This window comes from Oryza glaberrima, chromosome 6, assembly GCF_000147395.1.
Source record: "Oryza glaberrima chromosome 6, OglaRS2, whole genome shotgun sequence".
NCBI lineage: Eukaryota > Viridiplantae > Streptophyta > Magnoliopsida > Poales > Poaceae > Oryza > Oryza glaberrima.
In genome coordinates this window covers 26913223-26937097 of record NC_068331.1, presented here as the reverse complement: position 1 = coordinate 26937097, position 23875 = coordinate 26913223, and the positions used below count along the sequence as shown (strand labels likewise).

Below are 23875 nucleotides of genomic sequence, written 5' to 3'. Positions count from 1 at the left end.
TGCAGATCTATAGATCACGGCCGGCCGGCGGGGTGGAGCACCGGAGTTTAACTCCGGTGGTCCAGGCCGAGTTTCAATACTCCATCTGCCCCATTTTTTCTTCCGTGTTCTACTGCTACATGCAAACAAACAAGCAGCAATGGCAATGGCAGTAGAAGAAAGAAAAGGGGAGCGATTTCAATTGAATGCTGCCTCTATCTTGAAACTGAAAAGATACACGCACAGAGATCAAAATCAGATCAGATCGATCAGACCAGATCGATGGGTCGATGGATGGACTGAATTTATTGGTGGTTTCATGGCAGTTATTTCTGCACCAAGGGTTATTGAATGTGGGCATGTGAACTCACCGGCAAGCCTCGCCGGCGCCAGCTTGGCCGGCCGGCATCCAAACCGATCCTTCTTCAACACTAATCCTCCCTCTGTTCTAAAATATATAAGAGTTTTTAGTCTCTAGAATTTATCTTAAAATATAATACCTTCTACACCAACATTATCTGCTCAACCAATCATAACTCACCACCATTCAAATTTTCCACCTACCTCTACTTCTCATCCAATCATAACCCTAGCTTCATTATTATTTTTTAGAAAAGCTTTATTATTTAATTCTATCTATTTTTTAATAATTATATCCAGCTTTAAAAATACTTATATTCTGAATGGAGGCAGTAGTACTCAGCTTGTCCTCATCTCTGCACTTCTGCAGTAAAAATTAATATGGTTGGTTATAGTTGCCATGACTAGCCGTCCAGCGAAATGCAACCTGATTATTAGCTGAGGTAGTAGTAGCTAGATGTTCTTTTGTTTTATTACACCTCAGTGCGATTGTGGTCCAGCTAGCTGATGATCCGTATGGCACGGTGTCTGAACTGTAGACTGTAGAGTACACTTTTGTATGCTGCTCTGTGCGTGGCACGATAATATGGGTGCACTCGAGCTGTCAACACAGTCGATCGCCCATGTACGTGCCTGCCCGTCCAGCTCTGTGTACGCTACACTAATAATTTCGTGTGTACAGGTCGATTCAAAAAGTAATAATGTCAAACATGGATTGATTTTTAGGGATGTTTAGTTCGAGAAAATAAAATTTTTAGGTGTCATATCAGACATCGGAAGGGGTTTTCGGACACGAATGAAAAAACTAATTTCATAACTTGCCTGGAAACCGCGAGACGAATCTTTTGAGCCTAATTAATCCGTCATTAGCAAATGTACGCTACTGTAGCATTTATGGCTAATCATGGACTAATTAGGCTCAAAAGATTCGTATCACGATTTCCCTCCTAACTGTGCAATTAGTTTTTTAATTTATCTATATTTAATACTCCATGCATATGTCCAAAGATTCGATGTGATGTTTTTGGAAAAAAGTTTCTGGGAACTAAATAGGGCCTTAGTCTGTTGGTTACAGTGACCTGAGGCCTGGTTTAGTTCCCAACTTTTTCTTTAAACCTCTAACTTTTCTATCACATTAAAACTTTCATACACATAAACTTCTAACGTTTCCATCACATCGTACCAATTTCAATTAAACTTTTAATTTTGGTGTGACCTAAACACACCCTGAGTAACTTCTAAAGATTTTGAGTTCAAATATTCGTACAAGCGAATTTTAGATTGGGTTGTTTGATGGACTAAGTTCCCAATTTAAAATTTCAGATTAGGTTGTTTGATAAGATAAGTTCCTAATTTAAAAGGTTGCATACAACTGATTGAATGTAGAGAAAAAAAATACCATTCTCTAAAAAAAAGAAGAAGATGGATACAGTTACGTACTACTATAGGATATTATCTTTTTTGCGGGAAAATTATCTGTCACTAAAAAATTTATTAATGTTATTTCACAAATAAATCTTAATAGTTTTTTGTTTAATAATTAATGAGTTAAGGGTTTGATGATCCGTATAGCACGGCATTTGTACTGTTAGAGTAAAATTTACTTTGTAGCATGATATCATATGCTGCTTTATGTGTGGCATGATATGGGTGCGCTCGAGTACATTCCTAGCTAGTACGCTACACTAATGATCCGTATGTACATGTTGATTTAAAAGTAATAATGTCAAGCAGGAGATGGTACTTGCTACTAATATAAGCTTTGTGTTAAAGTTTTGACCCTCTTCGTCAGGTTATAGACACCGACGTATCAGCGGCGTAGTAAGGCCCACAAGATGGATACCATTTCTTATTGGCTGCTGTGATGATTTTCGGTTAATGGCATATTCAATGGTAGAGATAAATACGATCTCCTAGACGACTTAAGATTATTTAAAGAACATATTTTTATAAAAGTTGAGACGATAAAGGCTCTAACCATTAGCTTAAAAAATATTACTTTTATTATTGTCTCTCATGCAAAACATGTTTCCATATTATAAATACTAGAGTTATTGCTGAGCTGTCTTTACTAATAGCAATGACGTCTCTCTCTTACATGTCAACAAATATTCTTAATAATTAGCAATGCTAAGAGATCAGTATTAACAACCATTATACATGTCCTTAGCTGTAGCTAGAATGTAATTTTTGAAACATAAGTTTAAATTAGTTTAAATGTTTCTTCATCGTATTTTCTATTTTACCTTTTAAACTGCTAAGAGTATATAATGTAAAGATCTTATTCTAAAATCATTTTCGGTTGGGATAAGTCGATCTATTTCTCTCCCCCCTCAACTATCATGCCATTAATCTCGACTTTAATGTTTTTAATTAGATCGAGTACATGGTAACATGAAATGGTACAATCATCATATATGTCATGTTGCTCTGTATATGGCGCGACATGAGTGTGCTCGAGCTATCAACACGGTCGCCCATGTACGTTCATCCAACTCTGTACGTTCTTAGTACACTACACTAATTATCCATATGTGCCAAGTTGATCAAAAGTAATTATATCAAACAAAAATTGGTACTCGCTTCTGCGCTTGTGAAATTAATTAAAGTTTTGATCGTTCTCGAGTTTAGGTACATGAGTTTACAAACAGTGACGCATGCAGCTAGCGGCGTCGTAAAACCTAGAAGAGAGAATAGCAACATTTCTTTTTGGCTGCGACCTTCAGCTTAGAAGCTACAACAGGAATGTAAATTTTGGAACTTAAGTTTAGGTTAAATCTAAATTCTTTTTTTCATCGTTTTCTGTTTCCGTACATACTTTCAAAATGCTAAAATTAAGTAGAGAGATGTAAAGATCTTATCCTAAAATCTTGGTTTGTTTGTTATTTTTTGTCTTTCAATCATAGCTCAATCCATTAGAGCGAGTGCAATAAAATGATGTAAGAGAATTATACAAGTTAATACATCACATTTATACTTACGTGAATGAAAGAGAAGAGAAGAAAGAAAAAAAATTATAGATTTATAGCCAACTGCAAAATAATCTCTACTAATGAACTATACAAAATAGACAGGAGAATTAGGTATAATGAAATATATATTTATAGCTAACTAATATGTGAGTGAATTTATATATTAGGTTGATTATAAATGATGTTTTAATTTTTACATCTAATAGTTAACTATTGGTAACGTTGGAATTGCAGAATAGCGGGATGATTACCATGATCTGGTATTTTGAATGAAAAAAATATTTATATTTTTAATTTAAATTATATGGGCTTTAATTTCCATACCAACCGATTCAAACGTTGTGGCTCCGTCAAAGCTCTAATCAATTGGAATCCAAAACCTTAATTGCTAAACCCATTATTTAAGTCGTACTTTTTTTTTATCACTGTTGCTGCTTCCCAATCGTTTAGGGAAGTCGAGCTTCTAGAACGTGTGGTGCGTCTTTAAATTTTTTTTTTTGACGTAGTAACAATTTTTAGCCTCAGAATTTGTTCCAAAATATAACAACTTCTTCCATTCACTTTTCTCACCTATCTCCACTACTCATCCAATTACAATCCTCACCATTCACTTTTACATACTTTCTTAATTATCGTGTCCAACCCTAAAACTTCTTATATTATTATGGGACGGAGGGATTACAAGGACGCATTGATGAATCCTTGCATGTTGTTTAAGAAAGAAAAACAATTGGAATAGTTTAAGGTCTTTTTTTTTCTCTCTCTCTCAACCATGCAAAAGGGTCGTGCTTCAATATAGTATTAAAATTGTTGGTTTTATGCTGAAATTTAGTGTTCTTTTCAATCGCAGATGGAAGGGTTTTCAAATGAGAAAAAGAAAATCACAGATGGAAATCAGAAATCACACCAACCATGGATAATTCATCATTTTGAGGGGGGAAAACAATGGAAGCGATCTCATACTTGGCTAGCACCAAGGGTCATAAAAAACTATTGGAAACTGTTTGATTTTTTAAAAAAATAGAAGGTTTTATGCTAGCTGGAGATCATCGCTTTTTTTTAAAAAAAAATAGAAGGTTTTGTGCTAGCTGGAGATCATCGCATACTACTCGATACATCTGCCAAAATTAAATTAAGTTTTTTTTTAATAAAATTTGGTCCAATTTCACCAGTAGTGAATGGTTTCGAAACTATTCGGGAGCGGTTCTTTTGATAGTTCAGTTTTATAAACCTTGGCTATCCCACATCATCCTTTAATTAAACTGTATATTCCTTCCAAAACAAAGATGCAAATTAATCATATAAGGCAGGGTAAAGGCTGTTAGGAAACGATAGGCGAACAAACGATAAAGAACAATAGGAGAGAAAAAACCACGGGCGCCAGCCAGCAAAATATCTTCACTATATCTGAGGTGAGGTTACATCGCCGCACGGCGGCTTACAAGAGGTATATATATATAGTGGAACCATAAAAAGGGATGATGATCCGTACCGCGGGGGCTCCGCCCCCGCACCCCCGGGCGTCCCCAGGCGCACAGCCCAATGGGCCAGCTTCAGCCTTCGCTCCACTACGGCAGAAACTGGCCTTTATTAAGTGCAAATGAATTTGGATCACAACTCAACAAAGGCTATGGGCGTTCATATGAATGAACACATGTTTACGAGTATTTGTGTTTGCGCCGTGTTTTGCAAAAAAACTAATTAACATAGGTATTTCTCGACTTGGAAACCAATATATATATGAGCAGATCAAGCAGCAGTAGGTACACTTAATCCTGGATAAAAACAAGAGAGAAAAGAAAAAAGAGATCCACTAATAAAACAAAAAAAAATCAAAGAAGAAGAAGATATCAAGAGAACACTCTATTTAAGTAAAAATTTAAGACATCATCTGCATATCCATCCATCCGTCCGTCCATCCGCCATCCAACGGACAGCAGCTACCGAAGTATTTATATCGTAGTACTTAATTAGGCGGACGCGGCGGCGCCGCCTCCGCCGCCGGTGGCGAGCTCGCCGCCGACGCGGCGCTCGACGAGGGCGGCGCGGAGCGGGTTCTTCATGACGACGGTGAAGGCGAAGGTCTCGGTGGGGTCGGGGGGGCCCTCGCCGGCGGGCGGGACCCAGCGGAACTCGCGGACCATGTTGGCGAGCATGAGCTGGATGTGGAGGACGCCGAGGGTGGCGGCGGGGCAGATGCGGCGGCCGGCGCCGAACGGCATCATGCGGAGGGCGCGGGTGGCGGTGATGTCGGTGTCGAAGCCCTCGCCGCCCTCGAGGAACCGCTCGGGGCGCCACGCCTCCGGGTCCGGCCACGTCGCCGGGTTCTCCGTCACCCACGCCGTGTAGAACTCCACGCTGGCGTCCGCCGGCACGCGGTACCCGCCGAGCTCCGTGTCCCTCGTCGCCGCGTGCGACAGCACGAAGTGGCTCGGCGGGTGTCGCCGGAATGTCTCCTTCACCACCGCCTGCACATGCGCACGCCGGCGATCGAGCGCCGCGAATCCATCCATTTCGGTTAGCAATTCAGCATATCCCCAATTCCCCATCACCCGTATCTTCTTTTTTTTTCATTTTTTTTTCATTTTATTATACAATGAAATGAAGCGAACTGTTTCTCTGTCTCACAAGAAAAACAAATTATAGGTATGAGTTTGGACAGGCGTATAACCAGATTCAAAACTACGATACAACTTTTTTTTTAAGAATGGTTTTACTCCCGTTGCTTCATGAAAAAACAAAACTAATATATGATGTGATACATTATAGTTAATACTTATATAGATACCAAGAGATTAGTTCTCAACAATTAATACTACACGTTATTGGTGGATAGGGAGTTTTTTTTACTGTCTCAATCCAATCTCGGTGAGCTCCTCAATCCGCATCACCCATGTCATTTTTTTTAAAAAAATGTTTTTTATTCTTCGGATTATACTATGAAATGTTAATTACTATAACAATTAATACCAGTACATTTTAATGGTAGATGGGGAATTTTTTATGTTGTTTAACTCATGGGGATGCTTGTTTGCACGAACAATATGATGGGGACTTATCAGGGTTTTTTGCAAAAATTCATGGTGTAAATTAAAAGGGCAACCTCAATAGCTGATGAAATTAATACAGTGCAGTGCTTATCATTTTCAGCTAAACAGAGGAGCAAATGAAAGCTCGTTTTCTCAGAACACAAGTAACATGTCCTTTTCATGACATTTGCTTGTAGAAAATGCCATTTGGACTGCGCCGGCTTTGTTAGTGCCAGATCAGTGCCTTAATTTCTGTGGTGAACTTAATTAGTAGCCGCAATCTTGGTTTGCAGCTCGGGATCCAGCTCAAGAACAAAAGAAATTAAACATGGTACTTAATTACTACTGATCGATTGACAGTGACACTCCTTTTAGTTGTGACAAAAGTTTGGTTGGTAGCTGATTGGTCTGCCAATGATTGACAACAAGAACAATTGTCCATTTGACTCCTAGTGTGAGTCCCACTAACCTTTTTACCATAAAATTTCTATAAACCTCAACTCATTCAAATTTTTAAGAAAACATGTTTCATTTTGTCCTTGAACAGTGCATTCTAATACATGGCCACAAAATTTGAGTTTTTTTAGGAAAAAAACAGTCAAAATTGTCAGATCAAGTTTGATACTAATATATGCAGCTACAATTAGGTAGTGGATTAAGTAGTAATTAAACCAGAAGAGTAGAAGTAATAATAATTTGGTTGGTTAATAAATAAATAAATATTACCTGCAAGTAGGGCATGGCCTCGACGTCGGCCTCGGTGATGCGCGCGGTGGTGCCGACCTTGGAGACGACCTCGCCGTAGAGCTTGTCCTGGACGCCGGCGTCGAGGACGAGGTGCATCATGGCCCACTCCAGCGCGGTGGCGCTGGTGTCCGTGCCGGCGCTCATCACCTCGGAGCAGAGCGTCACCAGCTCGTCCTCGCCGAGCCTCTTCCCCCGCCCCGGCGGCTCCAGGTCGAACAGCGAGTCCACGTACGCCTCGCCGGGCGCGCTCACCATCTCCACGCCGCCGACCACCGTGTTCCCGTCGGCGTTCCTCTCGCCGCCGCCCCTGATGAACTCCCGGCGCGCGCGCACCAGCGGCGCCAGGCAGCCGAGCTGGCGCCGCCGGAGTTCGCGCGCCGCGGCGAGCTGCTTGGTGAAGAGCGGCGTGAGGAGCGGGAGGAAGTCCGGGAGCTTGGGCATGGTCATCATCATCACGTCCTTGAGCACCTCCTCGATCTCGCGGATGAGCTCGTCGGGGATCTTGGCGCCGAAGCAGATGCAGATGAGGATGCTGCAGATGGAGAGGCGGCAGTTGGCCATCATCCTGACGGCGCCGGTGGCGGCGAACTCGGCGCGGAGCCGCCGGAGGTGGCTCCCGACGGCCCACTCGCGGATCCACGAGAACCCCTTCACCCGCGGCGGCGACACGATCTCGGCGACGAAGTTGCGGCGGAGCGCGCGCCAGAGCGGGCCGTACGGCGCCGAGTTGACGGTGCACTTGCCGACGCTGAAGAGCAGCCGCGTCGGGCTGTCCTCGGGGCGGCTGGCGAACGCCGCGCCCTGCTTGACGAGCGCGTCGTGGATGAGGTCGGCGTCGGTGACGACGATGAGCGTGCGCTGCCCCATCCGCATGGTGAAGATGGGCCCGTACTTCTCGCGGAGGTCGCGCACCACGTACATGAAGGGCCGCCGCTGGAGGATCACCTGGAACAGGTTGCCGACCACCGGCCACCCCGGCGGCCCCGGCGGGAGGCCGTCGGCGCCGCCGGTCCTGGAACACCGCCGCCACCACATCGCCGCCAGCACCGCCGCCGACACCACCAGCAGCACGTCGTTCATGTCCACCATCTTCGACCTCGCCGCCGCCGTCGAACACTCGATCGATCGATCACTCTCAGCTTCTTCACCTCGTAGCTTGGTATAGCTCGCCGGAGTGGAGGAAGAGTGGGTGGGTGGGAGAGATATATAGCGGCGGAGGCATCTACACAGTGGGGTGGGGGGAGTAAATGCGGAGCCATCTACCATCTGAAAGGGAGACATGAATGCTCGCTCCAGTGTGACATTAATGGCGAGCTCGTGAAAGCTCAGCTCTCTGCCCTAACCCTAACCCTAGCCGTGGTAGTGGAAAATGGGAAGAAAAACCAGCGGCTTGGCCCGTGATGAGCTAGCCTGGCTGTCCACCATGGCCATGGCCGCTGCTGTTTTTTTTTTTTTCTTCAGCCGTTAGCCATTTGCTTCCCGCGCTTTAATTCCCGCGTTCGGTTGGGAAGACGACCCACACACTCATCACTCGGAGTAGTACTCTACTGACGCGTTTGCAAAGTAGCAAACTGGCGGCTGCACACGGTTTTTCGTTTATGCACAGTAAAAGCATCTCCAACAATCTCTTCAAATTCGACTCTCCAAATATTGAGCCTGTTCACTTTAATGTCATTTTCAACCTTATCAAATTTTGGTAAGTTGCCAAAAAAAAGCTACATTTAGTTTGCTACCAAATTTTGATAACTATATAAAAAAACTTGCCAAAATTTTGGCAACTATACCAAAATTTGGTAAGGTTTTTTTTTTTCATCAATGTGAACAGGCCCATCTATTTGGTCAACTCTCCATTTAATTTAGCGAGTTAAACTCTCTTTTACTCCAACAGCCTCTCCATTCGTCCTCTTTATTCTGAGTCTATATGACAATTGGGCCCACACGTCAGTCTCTACACCTCCTTCTTGTCCCTCATCTTTCTCCCCTTCTCTCCAAACCCCCCTTCCCACTCCCATCCGTCACCGCCGCCCCATCCCCATCCCCACCGCCGCTCGAGCTGTGTCCCTATGCACCGCCGGTGCCGCTCTGACGGCAAATTCGTGCGGCAGGCAGGGAGGGAGCTCTCTTCGCCGGCGGTGGTGTGGCGACGCGAGGAGGCGGGCGACCGCGCGCAGTGGTGCGGCGACGTGGGGAGGCGGGAGGCGAGACGCCGGCGACTCGCGACGACGACCTTGACGCCGCTCGGGGCGGAGCTCGGCGGCGGCGGCTCGCGACGACCTCGACGGCGGATCTAGAGGGGGGCGGCGGCGGAGCTCGAGGCGGAGCTCGGCGGTGGCGGTGGCCGGCCGCATGACGACGGGGCGGCGGGGGCTGGCTGCGCGACGACGGGGCGGTGGCGCCCTCATCACTGGTGCGTGCCGCGTGGAGAGAGAGGGGGAAACAGGCGTGGGTCCCACATATGGTTAGGCGGTTTTGGCTGGCCAACTTTGGCTAGTCTGGTGGGGAATTTAGCCAGCCAGATGGCTTGGAGAGGTATTTAGCTAGTCTGTTGGAGTAGATTTTTTGTGCAAGTTAGCCAAATTTTAACTTGGAGAGCCATTTGGCTAGGCTCTTGGAGATGCTCTAATGTATTTTACTCATTTGAGTAAAGTGTATGAGCGGTCCTTAAACTTGTAGAAGTGTGTCATCTTGGTCTCTAAACTCGCAAAATGCATATCCAAATCCCAGAACTTGTCATAGTGTGTCATCTAGGTCCCAAATCGCCACAACCCCTTTAGAATCCTACGTGGTATTGATGTGGCATGCCACACGGACATGACGTGGCATCATTTTAACTGACAAATGCGACCCATTTAAAATATTTTCTTTTTTTTCCTTCTCTTTTTTCCCTTTCTTCTCCTTTCTATGTAACCCGAGAAGAAGAAAGGAAAAAAAAGAAGAATGAGAAGAAAACGAAAAAGAAAATAAGAAAAAAAAAATAAAAAGACACGTCACGTCGATGTGGCATGCCACATCAGTGTCACATAGGATCTTAGAGGGGATGTGTCAATTTGGGACCTAGATGATACACTTTGACAAGTTCTGGGATTTGGATATGCATTTTGAGAGTTTAGGGATTTATATGACACAACCCTATAAGTTTAAGAACCGCCAATACATTTTACTCATTTGACCCGCTTGTTTAGTTCCAAAGTTTTTCTTCAAACTTCCAACTTTTCTATCACATCAAAACTTTCCTACACACATAATCTTCCAACTTTTCCATCACATTATTCCAATTTCAACCAAACTTCCAATTTTGGTGTGAACTAAACACAGCCTAAGAGTCATTTGAATAGTAGAAACTGAAAACCATAGGAATAGAAAAAACACATGTTCTAACAAGAATTCAAGTGCAAAAAAAGATAATTGTAAAACACATAAATGTCCTTTTCATTAGACCGCAGGAGAAACGCATGAATCAAATGAGAGTGATAGACTCAAAGGAAGATTTTCAATAAGTTAAAACTCTTGCTAAATTTTCTCTAAAATCTCTATAGGATCATTCATTTCATAGGAATTCCAAAGGATAGGATATGGTCCAATGCTTTATTGTAAAGGTTTTCATAGGAATTTTTCTATAGTATTGAAATCTTTCAAAATTATCCTTTGTTTTTCCTATAAATTAAAGTGATCCCAAATTAAGTTGTTTCGGGCTCGTCAGCTGGAACGCAAAAATTTCACACGACAATGTTTTATTTCGATGACATTTGAAATCGAGAAATTTTCATGCGTTCCAAAATGGATGCAGGATCTTGGAAGCAAAGAGTTCCAAAATATAGGTGGAACATGAGAAGATAACTGGAAGCTTTAGCTTGGTGTCTTAAATGTGTGCTATCTTATGGTTGTAAGATACCCTTTTTAATGTTTCTCGAGTCTAAGCGCTTTGTGGTGAACGATTTTTGTGTTGATGTGAGTCTAAGTACTCTGTATCGTTTTGACGGTGTATGTCTGGTTGGATGCAGATGCTGGGTTTTAGAAATCAATCATATATATAAAAAAAAGGCATAGTGAAATCAATTATATATTAAAAAAAAGGCATCGTGAGGGTATTGCTAGTGTGTTCGGATCACTGTGTTTTATCACTCACTGTCTCTTTAAAAGTTGACACAAAGGCGGAACCACTTCCCAACATTTCGGCGTTAGAGGCAGCGAGCGCGCCGAAATCGGTTACTGAACACATACACACATACACGCCGTCTTCTCGCCGTCGCTGTCCATGGCGATAAAGGCGATCGACTGATCCATCGGCTGAATGAATCAAGAGCCTTCTGTTGCGATTTGATGGAGATGTGGGTTCTTGAATTCCAAAGACAATTCAGGAAAGAACTCTAATTCGTTTCGTTAGTGGTAATAACAGCAATGGAGATATCAGAATATGAAACAGCTTTAGTAGACAAGGCACGGTACGAGTACTAGCAGGTTGCCACTGTAACTGTCCGGCTGCTGGTAGTTGAGTCACTTGAGTGCAAGGGGAACCGGAGTAACTTGCCTGTCCTTGGATCCAGCAGGCTTGACGACCGAGCTGCAGAAATGCACAAAGTGCTAGTGGTGATCCTTGCCTTGTTCATGATCACTGGTAGCTGGTGTGACTAGTGCATTACTTAATTCAATCAGTTGGGAGTAGGATTTATCAACCCGTTTTTATGGGGTTACCGCCACACCATGATTTGGTGGTTACCGTGAAAACTGCACGGTTATCGCGAGGTATATCGTGGTTTTATCGCGAGGTATATCGTGGTTTAAAAACTGCACGGTTATCGCGAGGTATATCGTGGTTTTATCGCGAGGTATATCGTGGTTTAAAAACTGAGAAGGTTACCGCACGTGGTAACCGTGCAGTTTTATAAACCATGGTTGGGAGAGATGAAGTTTTTGTCTCCAATCCAACATTGATCCCAGGAAGCGCTTCTATAGGGTTCTATTCTCTTTGTATTAAAGTCATTTTTAGTTCTAAGTTAAACTTCAGTAAGTTTTTTACCGAGTATATGGAAAAATTCACCAATGTTTAAACATCAAACTAATTTTGTTAAATTCACCATAATATATGTCTTGATGGTACATTTATATGTTATTGTAGATATTAGTGTATTTGCTCTTTATAAAATTGGTTAAAGTTAGAGAAGTTTGACTTAGGATAAAATTAAAATGACTTGCAATATGAAACAAAGGGTAGTACTTGTTTGTTTAGGAGTAGGGGTGTTAGTTATGCTAACAAGTACTAGTAGTACTAGACTACTAGTATGCCGTGTTATCTGATTCAGGACCAGAAAGGTAGTGAGAATCATTATGGTTCTTGTGCCCACGCAAGACTGGCCAGATCTGGGTTAAGTGATGACTACTCAGCTAGCCTGTTTCCCTTCCTGAAAACTCAGTTCATAATTCAGGTTATTTTGCAGGTAATAAAGATTCAGAAGAAAAAATACAGTTGGATGTCTATTTCTTTTCGTCTTCTAAGTAATGTTTCACATGATAGTATGGAGCTTGTAGTTCTTACTTTTGATCACAAATATCCAATGCCAGCGAGGCAATTCAGTAATTCACAAATTCATGGTGTCAAAGATAAAAAAAATAAAGCAAATGAGAAGTCATACATGTGCTTCAGAGAAGCACCTAAACAGATACACTTTTCACAGTTCATGGCATTCCCAAATGGGAAAAAAATGGGAAAATTGCTGAACATATTAAGAGTATATATGAGACATAATTCGAGTAATCCTGAGAAAAAATGGATTTCTAGATTCTACAAGTATACTGCTGTTATCTACTTTAGTATGTTTTTCATTTTTGTGATGTGTAGAACGAAGGAAGGACTGAACCTGAAAGAATCTTCTACGGTTAAGCCACTGACTGCGCATCTGAAGAACCAACACCCTGATTATCTTTCTCACTTGGTCTCCGCTTCATCGATTTCCTGACTTCTTCTTCCTTTTTATCAACAAACTGCATGAGTTCTTTGAAGCTACCAAGACGCTTTGGCCTCCTCCGCTGCATTTCAGCAACGGCTTCAGCTGCAATCTCGGCGGTGCCAGCACTATCGTCTTTGGGCTCATCAGGTTCTTCAGAACCTGAGTACTTGGAATATTGCCAGCAGACTCTTGCAAAGAACATCACGAGAGCGAATACGCATATCAGAGCGCACATAAGAAAGAGGCCCCAAAAACTTCCGAGGCCGAGCCTGGTTGCTCCCATTTCACTGTCATCAGAGCTGCAGCTCGACCGCGAGAACCACTCGTCATGTATTCTTTGTAGCTGGCCACTCTCTGAAAGTTGAAGGATTGCAGTTGACATGTCTGCAGCAAGAGGAGAATCTCTCTGGAATGCCTGCAAAGGAAAACATCAAAGCAGATTAAATTGTTCCGTCCACAGTACAAGACATGGGGATTATGCTTAGTTCAGAATTTAGATGCAAGGGCAGGAGTGCCCAGGAAAGGTGAAGGATGAAGGATAGTGAACATACGAATCCCCATCCTTCCTTTGTGAATTCCTGTCCTACAATTCTGAAGTTACAATGGTATGACAGGAAGATCTCGATATATGGCATCTCATCAACAATTGCAGCAACACCACCATCTTTGGGTCCACGATTAAGGGCATCAGCGTACTCGTCGATTGTGTTTAGCGGTACCAAGTGAGATTCAGGAACATTGAGCTCTTCAATCAGGTAATTTCTAGTAAACTTTCCAGCCTGGTATCCAATAGGTAAAGCACTTGAAAGCAAACTGTCAAGCCCAGTTATTCCAGTTGCAAGCTGTTGGACTGTGAGAATCGACGTCAGACTAGCAGTATAACTTGAATTGATGATCAGCACGACAAACAGCCATATGATCAGCACAAACCGCCCAAGCGCACTTACAGTGTTCTGTCCTGAAGTGAGTTGGATGATATATAAGTCCATTGAAATGGGAAAACATGGAATAGTTTAACACGATGTCATAAAATGCATCTAATGGACTTACTGTGTGCAAAAAACATTGTTGAGAAACTAAACCTGAAAAGGAAGAAAAAAAATAATCTGTTACTTTCTTACTATTAATATTTACACAAATTAACAAGATAAAAATATTAAACTATTTGTTGCTCACGGATAAAAAAAAAGTAATAAAGGTGTTTTTTTTTGCCTCCATTGAATAAGGTTTCACAAATGCTCCCAGTCTGAGTTCTGGTTCCAGAAAGATATGCTGACCTATGATATAACCACATTCTTTTCTTTTTAACAAAAAATAGACATATCCTTAAGAGGAGCAACAGAAACATACCAAAATATTGTTATCATCTGCCGTCTTGGAGAGCCTCGAAACTCCTCATTGGTCCGATGTTCAAGAATCCAAACAACTATTCCAACAAAAATAAAAAGAACACCTGTTACACACCACATTTCTAATGTGAAGGGTTTAAGGAAAGCCCAGGCACTTGAACTTGCTTCTTTCACCGGCACTACTATCACAAGCCCTGACTCAATATAAGGCTGTGAGAATTCTGCAATCTTTGTCCTGTTTCTCACAATAGCAAAGTCTCCTACAGCAGCATCAAGGGACTACAAGAAAATAAATACAAATCAGAGGAATAAAATCAAACTTTTCGAAGAAGAAAGAACAAAGACCAAGGACATACATTGGCAGCAACCATGTTAATAATGTCATCATAGATAGGATTCTTTAAACCATCCCCAATTACTATGAATTGGCAAGGAACTGGATACGGGAGAAGTTTAATTGCTGCGTTGAATATCTCAATGCAGTACCCAGTCACATTATCAGGGCCAGTATCACGTGACACTAACTCCTTAAAGCTTGGTTTATTTGGAACACCAACTCTCAGAGGCTGCCCATTGTTTGGAAAAACCCAGCCCTTAGGCTTAGAAGCAGAGTGACCCGGCCATACCACATTTTTAAGCCGCTGCGCACTCGTAGATGTATTTGGTTGCTTCTCATATAGAATTTCAGGAGCAGCAACAGAAAGTCCAGAATAATTAGACCAATAGCCAATCAAATGGGGCACAGAACCACCGATATTAAGGATATCATATGCTGGGCGTACCAAATTGCGGTCTGAATCAAACTGGAGCTGGCCTGTTAGGCCTGTAAAGTTTGTGAGGAGAAGTTGCTGTAGCAACTGCTCACCACTATCAAATAACTTGAGGGCTGAGAGACGCAGTGTGCTGTTCATTGAATCATGCAACCTTGGATCTGCAGAGAAATTTATCTCCTCCCCATTATCGAGAAGTTGATCGATAGCACGGGCAACAATCCAAACCGAGTCATAAGCATAAAAACCATATGAGTTCAAGCCAGAAGCAATGCTCCTATTACGAGCTACATTGTTCCATTTAGATATGAACTCCCTCTTGGTTTCAGAATCAGGGAAGTGCTGACGAAGAACAATTAATCCTTGCATATAGCTCATGGTTTTAAGATCTCCAGACATGGAGGAGTCCAGGACAGCAGCTAGCCAATCGGTTACTATCCAGACATAGCCACTGTCCATCATCCGGAGCTTGTTAGCTATAGAAAATATTCTCATCCCTGCGTCAGGATTGACGTGCACAACAAACACTCTTGATTCCATCATGTTTGCTCTAAACAGTACATCATTGATTGTAGCTGCATTTGAATTTGGAGGAATCGCTGCTTTGTATGAAATTCTTGCCCGACTTAATGCAAGCGCATCACTAAGGGCTGCCACCGCACCTCTCCCATAATCATCATCAACAAAAATAGCAGTGACCTCTTTCCATTGATAGTAGTCAACGATGCTAGCAACGGCATGCATTTGGAAGTAGTCACTCATGGTACTCCTTAAAAAGTACGGATACTCTGATGCAGAAAGTGTTGGATCAGTTGCTGCGAACGATAAAAGAGGAACATGTAGCTCATTAACAACATGTGAAATAACATGGCCTATTCCAGAGGATTGTGGACCAATGACAGCAACCACGTTTTTCTCCATTAACTGCAATGCTGTAACAAAATAATGCTTTATGAATCAGTTCATGGACAATTCAAGTGATTACCGGCTATAATAATTGACAAATTGAAGCTGAATTTGTATGTAAAGAAAGAACCGGCAACAGTTTCATTCTGCTCACATAGTATAAGATACTACTATTGATTTGTATTATGCAAATATTTTTTTTTTGTCTAAAAGCAATAGGCAAAGCAGTTATGGTTCAAAATATGGCTATTGGTGTCTTGAATATCTGTTTTTGATGATGCTCACACAAATAATTTAGTTATGCTGTTGCCGACACATGCCACAAAAAGAAAAAAGAATGTGGCATGAGAATAAAGTAAAGAATTGGGTGCTCTTTAATGTGTTTCTTGCATCATAAGGAACATAAGCAATCTCATGAGTTATGGCACTTGAGATGTCATTGTACCAGTATGCTTTTTGTCTGTTCTCCTTTCATTGCCAGGACAATCAGGTTAGCGCAATTCTCAAGAAAGGACAACGCCATCAAAAGTTCAACAAAACAGTTGTTTCAAATATTTCCAACTAAAGCATTATTGAGGAATCATGCAAAACGCGTGCAAGCAAGTTATTGTATTAAATTAGAGGTTAAACGAAGCTTGACCAAGTTATATACTAAGACATCAAAGTGCAAATAATGCTTCACAGCTGAATTCTTTTTGTCATAGTCACTAGTCAACATTTAGTTCCTCTGAATTTGTTGTGCCCAACAACAGAAGTGAATATATAAAAAGGAAAGACACTGACAACATAACTAAATTATCTACTACAAGTGAAATGAAATAACCAATATGATTACTTTAAAACGAATCGAATGGAACAAGTTTCTTCATACATGTGACCAAAGGCCAAGTACTGCACAATATGTTATCGAAAGCAACTAGGCAATGCCAATAATCAACTCCAACGTGTAAGTTCTGACGTTTAGTAGCAAGTAGCAACTAACTTTTGATTTTATAAAAGGGCTTGCTGATTGCAGTTGCAATAATTTACATCCACCACCATACCAGGAACAGTATGGACTATGGTGGTCAGATTGTGCTTCCCTCATCTCCACCACTATCAGTGAGTCTTATGCTAAAGTTGCTAAAGGGCAAAGGGGACTAAATAGATGAACCAGTCCAGAAACAAGATTGAAACTTCTTCCCAAATTAGTTTTCTTGGGTCACAGCAACTCACTCACTCATCATCATTTCACTCATTTTGCAAATTCAGCTACTAAATTAAGCTTAACACTATTTTCTTCATCAAATTTCTAACTGTACCTAGCTGGTTGGTAATTGGGATAAAGCCCAATACCAATCCAATCAGATTAGAATACTGTCACTCTGTCAGTGGAGGAGAACTCATCAGCTCACTCAAAATTCGAGTCCATGGAAAATCAAAAGGGTCCAATCAAAACCATTACTTTTTCAAAGAATTCCACATCACAGCTAGCATAATCAAGAAGCAATGAACTGACCTTCGATTGTTCCAAGAAACCCGCTGCAGTTGGTGTCCTGGGAGATGAGGCTGAGCGTGGTCCCGGCCAGAACGGTCCGGTCGGCGTTGACGTCGCCGACGGCGAGCTCGATGGCGAGCCCCGCCGCGCGCCCAATCACCGAGTCGTAGGTGTAGAGCGCGCCGATTGACACCTCGCTCGGCCGCTCCCCCGCCCCAGCCCCCGCCGCCGCCACCGCCAGCCACAGCACCACCAACACCGCCGCCGCGCCGCCCATTGCCCCTGGTCGTCGCCGCACTAGAGTGACCCGCTCCAAGAACGAAATCTTGGCGCCGCTCGCATCGATTCTTGGCCGCAATCCAAGAAAGCGTGGGGGAAGAACATGCGATTCTAGACCTGGATCGAAGCTACAGTGCTCGTACCATCATCATCACCATCGGTTTCACCACAACCAGAGATGATTCTGAGGTGGGCATGCGAGGAGGAGGAAGAGGAGGCCGAGCTCTCGCGCTCACTGATGGAGCAGAATGCTTGGGGGCGAATTGACAAGTACACCTACTGCTACAGCAAGTCTCTCAGCTGCAACCAGGACAAGGGAGTGTACTGCGACAGCAGCAGCAGCAGCAGCGCGCGCGTGTGTGCATGTGTGCATCGCCATTGTCACACACATGAGGAGAGAGAAAGTGAGAGCGATGGAGAGAGAGAGAGGAGGAGAGAGGGACAGGGCAGTGTGCGATGGAGACGGGAGCAAGGGAGGAATTTTTTTGCGTGGCCATGGCGTTCGTGGTGAGAGAGAGAGAGAGCCATGGCGAAACCGCAAAAAAAAAAAAAGGGAGATATTTTTCGTGGATGGGGTGATCCGAGCCGTAGCCGTTGCAGGGAAAGGATCTCGACCGTCGGATGATCACTACGGCTCATCTTGGCCGTCCAACCTGACACTTGTAGGATTAAGGTGTTGTAAAGAGCTGATGGATATAAGGGATGCAATGCAACTGAGTTTGCGACATCGATGACACAAACGAATACATTATAAATATTAGAAACTTTTAAAACTCTATTTCATATAATATATTAACGTGCAATCCTTTTACGTGTTCACGAAAAAATATTAAAAACTTTTCTAACAAATGCTGATGAAGAAAATTTTTCGGAGAAACTGTACCATTTAGGATCTTAAGGCTGTGTTCGGCATTGCTTGTTCCCATCCTCTACTCTCTCGTTTTCCGCGTGCACGCTTTTCAAAATGCTAAATGGTGTAATTTTTGTAAAAAAAAATTCTATAGGACAGCTGCTTTAAAAAATCATACTAACCTATTTTTTAAGTATTTTTAGCTGATACTTAATTTATCGTGCACTAATCCATCGCCATGTTTTTCATGTGGGAGTTGAGGTTCCTAGTTCTCACCCAAGAACACAGCCCAAAAGAACTCACACAATAACCTACAGTGGGTATGTCAAAATAACACGATAGTTTTTTTTTAGTTCTTGAATGCTAAACAAATTTATCAAACTTTAATACTTCATCCGTTTTAAAATATAAGTAATTTTGAATATTTAAAATGCGTCTTCAAATATAACAATTTCATCACATATATTGTCTTTTCAGCCAATTACAACATTCGTCTATTTAATTTCACATAATTTTTTTATATCCTAGTCTAACCTCGAAAGTTAATATTTTGAGACGGATATAGCAATAAGGAGCAGTACAAAGTAGTGTGTCATGTTAAGCATAAAAGAAAGAATAGGGTATCACGTGCCAAATTGAAATACCCCTTTATTCGATCTCTTCCTTTATTCCATTTAGCTGCTACTGTTCACATTTGTCTGCTACAAGAAAAGGCCTAATACCGGCAGAGCATCGTGGCCCCAATATAAAGAGAGCTGGACATAGATAGGATTGGATTGCATCAGTGCAGACCTTTTTTTTTTCTATTGTGTCCTTCACGCTGCTCATTCTCTGAAAACAGAGATGCAGGAAAGATAGGTTAGCTTGTTGCATACTACTCGGGATAACCTAATTTTGGACCATGCTTTTGGCATTTACGAGAGAGAATTATACCTTAATTGCAACAGCACCATGGAGAAAACAGCCATCTCTTTCCAGGAGAGCTCCTTGTCAGGAAGCCATCTTTGGTTTCATCTCCTTGTCCGTCCTTGCAAGTCGTCATACAGCAACAACATCAATTATTCGATTGCAAAGTTCTTCCTTCGTACTAAAATATTATAAGGATGATTTCTATAGTAGAAATTTTACATATTGTATTTTGAAAGAGCAATTTTACAATTCTTGACAACGTACCATGAGATAGCAAAAATTTAGTGTAAAATTTAGTAGTAGTACCTAGATATCAAGAGATACTAAATTTATAATAAAAAAAGTGGTACTCCTCAAATACCATAAAATTGCTCATTTTGAACAAGGTATGCAGGAATTCTTATATTTTAAAATAAAAACGAATGGAGTAGTATTCGTGGAGATAGTACTATAATTAAACCCAGCTAGCACTGTCACTCAATATCCTCGATTTATGTGATTACGTTGGAAAATGTACGTAATGAAAATTCAATAATTTGATTAGTATAATCACACATTCACACGTGAACCCCGTTGAGGACAGTTCGGCCATGAAAAATTCCTAATGGTTCACACTTGAACACCCTTTACATACTTCTTATTCAGTGTCCTTTTCATTAATCCAGCTCATGGGCCCGAAATGGAACGGCCCATAGGGCCCATCAAGAAAGCTCAGCTGCACAGCTAGTGGGTTTCATTAGCTATTTGGTTGCGAGTAAGTTCGTGTGTCGTCCCTCAACTTTAGGAATAAGTCTATTTAGCTCCCTCAACTATTGCCTTTGGTCGATTCAATTCCCTCAACCGCAAAACTGGGTATAAGGGTTCCCCATCTTCAAAAACCAGTGTGAATAGACTTCTTGAGTGATTTGGTAAGCGATTTTTGCTGACGTGAAATGTGGGACCTACATGTCAGCGACTCTCCACTCTTCCCCTCGCTGTCTTCCTCTCTCCTCTCTTTTTCATCCACCGACGATGTTGGCAGTGGCGTCGCTGGCACGGGAATAGCGGTGCCATCGTCTCAACTAGGACAGACTGCCATGTTCGTGAGCCAACCCACCAAGAGCTGCCTGAGGATTTGCGTGTGTTTTCTTTATTTGATCAAGTTTGATGACCTCCTTGTTCTTGTTCTTGCCTTGGTCACAACTGGTTCGGCATGGGAAGTATCGGGATGTGCGGAGATGGAACTGCGACGATGGCATGGAGGCATTCTGGACAAAGCAGTATAGATGCCAGTGAGTTCTCCAAAAGCCGCATGATTTTCTCCGGTCCAACAAAAAGTATCTCGAGGTATCGGTACCTCACGGTACCAAATCATTTCTGATCGTTGGGTCTAACAATACCCATCCTGCCCAGCTAGATTCAATGATTAGAAACGATTTAATATTGTGAGGTCCTAGTCTTAAGGTACTTTTTCTTGGACCGGAGCAAATCTTTTTCTACAAAGCAAGTTTATTGGTTGGTGTACAAGTTTGCACGTTTTACTACATATTGAGAAGAGATGGCTGATGAGAGCCCACTTACCGCAGGGGGTGCAATTTCGATAATTTTGAAAAAGAAAAAAACCCTCCTCACTGGTAGCAAGTAAATATCTCGCCCGTCATTTTTTTATTCTGGTCAAAATTCATTCAAAGTAAGTTAAAATTGATTAAATTATGAAATAATTTTGTGAAAAAAAATTCCGAAATTTCTGAAAATTCTGGTGACACCGAAATTCAGAAATTTTGGTTGAAATGAAAGTGAAAACCCTGGTTTACCATTTGGATATATGATGTGAGCTATCTAGTTTCTTTCAATGTTGGCTTCTGAAGCACTTGTTGCACATTTGCTTCTATAGGTGAAAAACTGTCTATTTGTGTGTTCATAAAAGATTAATATGGTCAGCTGCACATGTCGGTTTTCAGCATTCAGTCCAGTGTTGCTAGCTAGCTAAACTTGTCTCTTTATTATCAATCTCCTTTTTCCTTTTACTGAATTTACTCCCGGTCTTCTGCTCTCTCCTCTTGTATACATTGTTACTACCTAGCCCCTTTTTAGATAATTAGTTCAGACAACTCTGATTCTCCTATTTTAATCTCTTCTCTGTCTTCATGCATCTATGATATTCTGCACCTAACTTTGTACACCTAATATTATCCAGCTCTCTTCACTCCCCTGTGTGCTCATGATCATCTTTACCCCCAACCATTTACCTACCTAGCTATAATCAGTCACTCAGTACTCGGTAACAGGGTTCACCTTTTCGTTTTAAATAAAAAGCCGCTCCTGGCCGGAACTGATAAAAAACAGTAAAAATCAACGACTTTTGGTGAACATTTCATCCACAAAACCGATCACTGTCAGTTTCATGAAAATCGATTGGTTTTGTTAACCCTGCTCGGCAGTCACTAGCAGTCGTCTTATATTTACACGACATTTCATCCACAAGTCTTGCTTCTGATCCTATATTACACTTTCATTAGGGGGAGGCTCCTCTAAGTTAGAGGAACATGTGTCCGCTGACATGTAAACCTATGAGGATGGGTTCCATCTGTGAGGGATCCATGTCTCTTTAACTTAAAGCTTTAAAGTTAGAAGAGATCATTTCCTTTCGTTGCCGGGAAGATTCATTACTCGTTCTTCTTCTTCTCATCATCCTTCTCGTTCTCCAGTCCAATCGAATCTATAAACTTTTAGCTTGGCATGGGACGCATTAGGAGATATGAAGGCACAAGTATCAGCTAGATGAGACAACGGCATAGTGATCCTGGCCCTTGCATATTTGATTTCATCACGGGCAGATTGGCTCAAGGTAGTATTACAATTGCTGAGAGCTCCAACGATTCCAAAAGATGAACGAACTGGAAGCGGGACATCCCATTGGAGCAGTGAAGTTTGGCAATTTTCAAGCTTGAAAGGAGAAAATTGGTGATTTGAAATTGGATTTGAATTCAAACTTTATGTTTGAACTCAGGGAAATTTGGGCAATTTTTTATGAGGATTCTAGCTAGGGTTGGCTGGAGGAAATTTGAGCCGAGGACTTTAGAGGAAGGGTTTGAGAGATATTTGAATTTCAAAATTCGAATCTCAGACGAAATTTTGGTCGGAGGTTTTTGGGATAAAGGGAAGGTATTTTGACATCTTGGTACTTAGGTCCTTAACCCGCACTCAAAGATTTTTTTTTGTAACTATGTTTTTTTAAATATTTTTTAATGGCCCAAATATCGGTGGGTTACAGTAGTTTACACTGGTGGAGAAAGCCTTTTTACTCCCGGTTGGTTACCCCCTATAGTTCCGGTTTTCCAACCGGGAGTACGAATCCGGGACTAAAGATAGCGATCTTTAGTCCCGGTTCAAATATCCAGGACTAAAGATCGATCTTTAGTCCCGGTTGATGTTACCAACCGGGAAAAAAGAGAGGAATCTCTAGTCCCGGTTGATAACACCAACCGGGACTAAAGAGAGAGTAGCGCTTTTTTTTTCTCTTGCCCAGATTTAATCTCTGTATTTTCTCCCGAATCTAGTGCCATGTATATCCCTAAATCAATTCCCAAATCCCCAATTCAAAGTAACATCCCAAAGCTTAAGTTACTTATAAACATAAATCAAATACATCACAAATCCTAAAAAAAAACACTCAAATCAAATACATCACAAATCCTAAAAAATACACACAAATCAAATACATCACAGATTATACATCTCATAACCATGAAATTTGCATGAATCACAAAATTACACATCTTAATCAATCACAAATTATAAAAAAAAGAAAAAAAAAGAGGCCGGCCGGCTGGCAGTCGGGAGGGCACGGCCGCCGCCGCGCACGGCACCTCCAACCGCCCGCCCGCCTGGCGCCGCCCGCCATGGCCGCCGCCCCGCGTGGCCCCGCGAGCCGCCGCCGCGCGCGGCACTGCCATCTGCCAGCTCACCGCCGCCTGGCGGGCCGCCGCCCCGCACGGCATCGCCACCGCCCGCCATGGCCGCTGCCCCGTGCGGCACCGCCACCCGCCGGCCCGCCGCCGCCCGCCGAGGCCGCCGCCCCGCGCGGCACCGCCACCACCAGCCATGGCCACCGCCCCGCGCGGCACCGCCACCCGCCAGCCCGCCGTTGCCCACCACGGCCGCCGCCCCGCGCGGCACCGCCGCTGCCCGCCACGGCCGCCGGCCACCGGATGGGATGGGAAGTGAGGAGGGGAGGAGGAATTAGATCTGTGAAGAGGAAGGGGAACGGATCTGTGAAGTGTAGGAGAGGATAAGGGATAAGGATTATAAACTACATATTAAA

The 23875-nt window shown here is 42.6% G+C and overlaps 2 protein-coding genes across 2 annotated transcripts; both read right to left on the bottom strand.

Annotated features, from left to right (window-relative positions):
• Positions 1-5014: 5014 nt before the first annotated feature.
• LOC127777804 (cytochrome P450 77A3) lies at positions 5015-8509 on the bottom strand. Its single transcript, XM_052304425.1, has 2 exons — positions 7067-8509; positions 5015-5779 (listed from the first exon to the last, which is right to left on the bottom strand). The coding sequence occupies exons 1-2, from the start codon at positions 8366-8368 to the stop codon at positions 5282-5284; spliced, it is 1800 nt and encodes a 599-aa protein (XP_052160385.1). The 5' UTR covers positions 8369-8509; the 3' UTR covers positions 5015-5281.
• Positions 8510-12759: 4250 nt separating this feature from the next.
• LOC127777097 (glutamate receptor 3.4-like) lies at positions 12760-18271 on the bottom strand. Its single transcript, XM_052303605.1, has 6 exons — positions 17556-18271; positions 14738-16083; positions 14383-14660; positions 14083-14114; positions 13584-13990; positions 12760-13447 (listed from the first exon to the last, which is right to left on the bottom strand). Exons 1-6 carry the CDS (start codon positions 17809-17811, stop codon positions 12962-12964), a joined length of 2805 nt encoding a protein of 934 aa, XP_052159565.1. The 5' UTR covers positions 17812-18271; the 3' UTR covers positions 12760-12961.
• Positions 18272-23875: the final 5604 nt, after the last annotated feature.

What these genes read in the sequence shown, in the direction of transcription:
- LOC127777804 (XM_052304425.1), bottom strand. Translation starts at nt 8,368, where the DNA reads ATGTCTCCCTTTCAGATGGTAGATGGCTCCGCATTTACTCCCCCCACC. An exon ending in AGGCCATGCCCTACTTGCAG is followed by an intron (nt 5,780 to 7,066) that starts GTAATATTTATT and finishes GCGCATGTGCAG; the next exon opens with GCGGTGGTGAAGGAGACATT.
- LOC127777097 (XM_052303605.1), bottom strand. Translation starts at nt 17,811, where the DNA reads ATGGGCGGCGCGGCGGCGGTGTTGGTGGTGCTGTGGCTGGCGGTGGCG. An exon ending in GTTTCTTGGAACAATCGAAG is followed by an intron (nt 16,084 to 17,555) that starts GTCAGTTCATTG and finishes ATTTTGTTACAG; the next exon opens with CATTGCAGTTAATGGAGAAA. An exon ending in CAGATGATAACAATATTTTG is followed by an intron (nt 14,115 to 14,382) that starts GTATGTTTCTGT and finishes CTTCCTTTTCAG; the next exon opens with GTTTAGTTTCTCAACAATGT.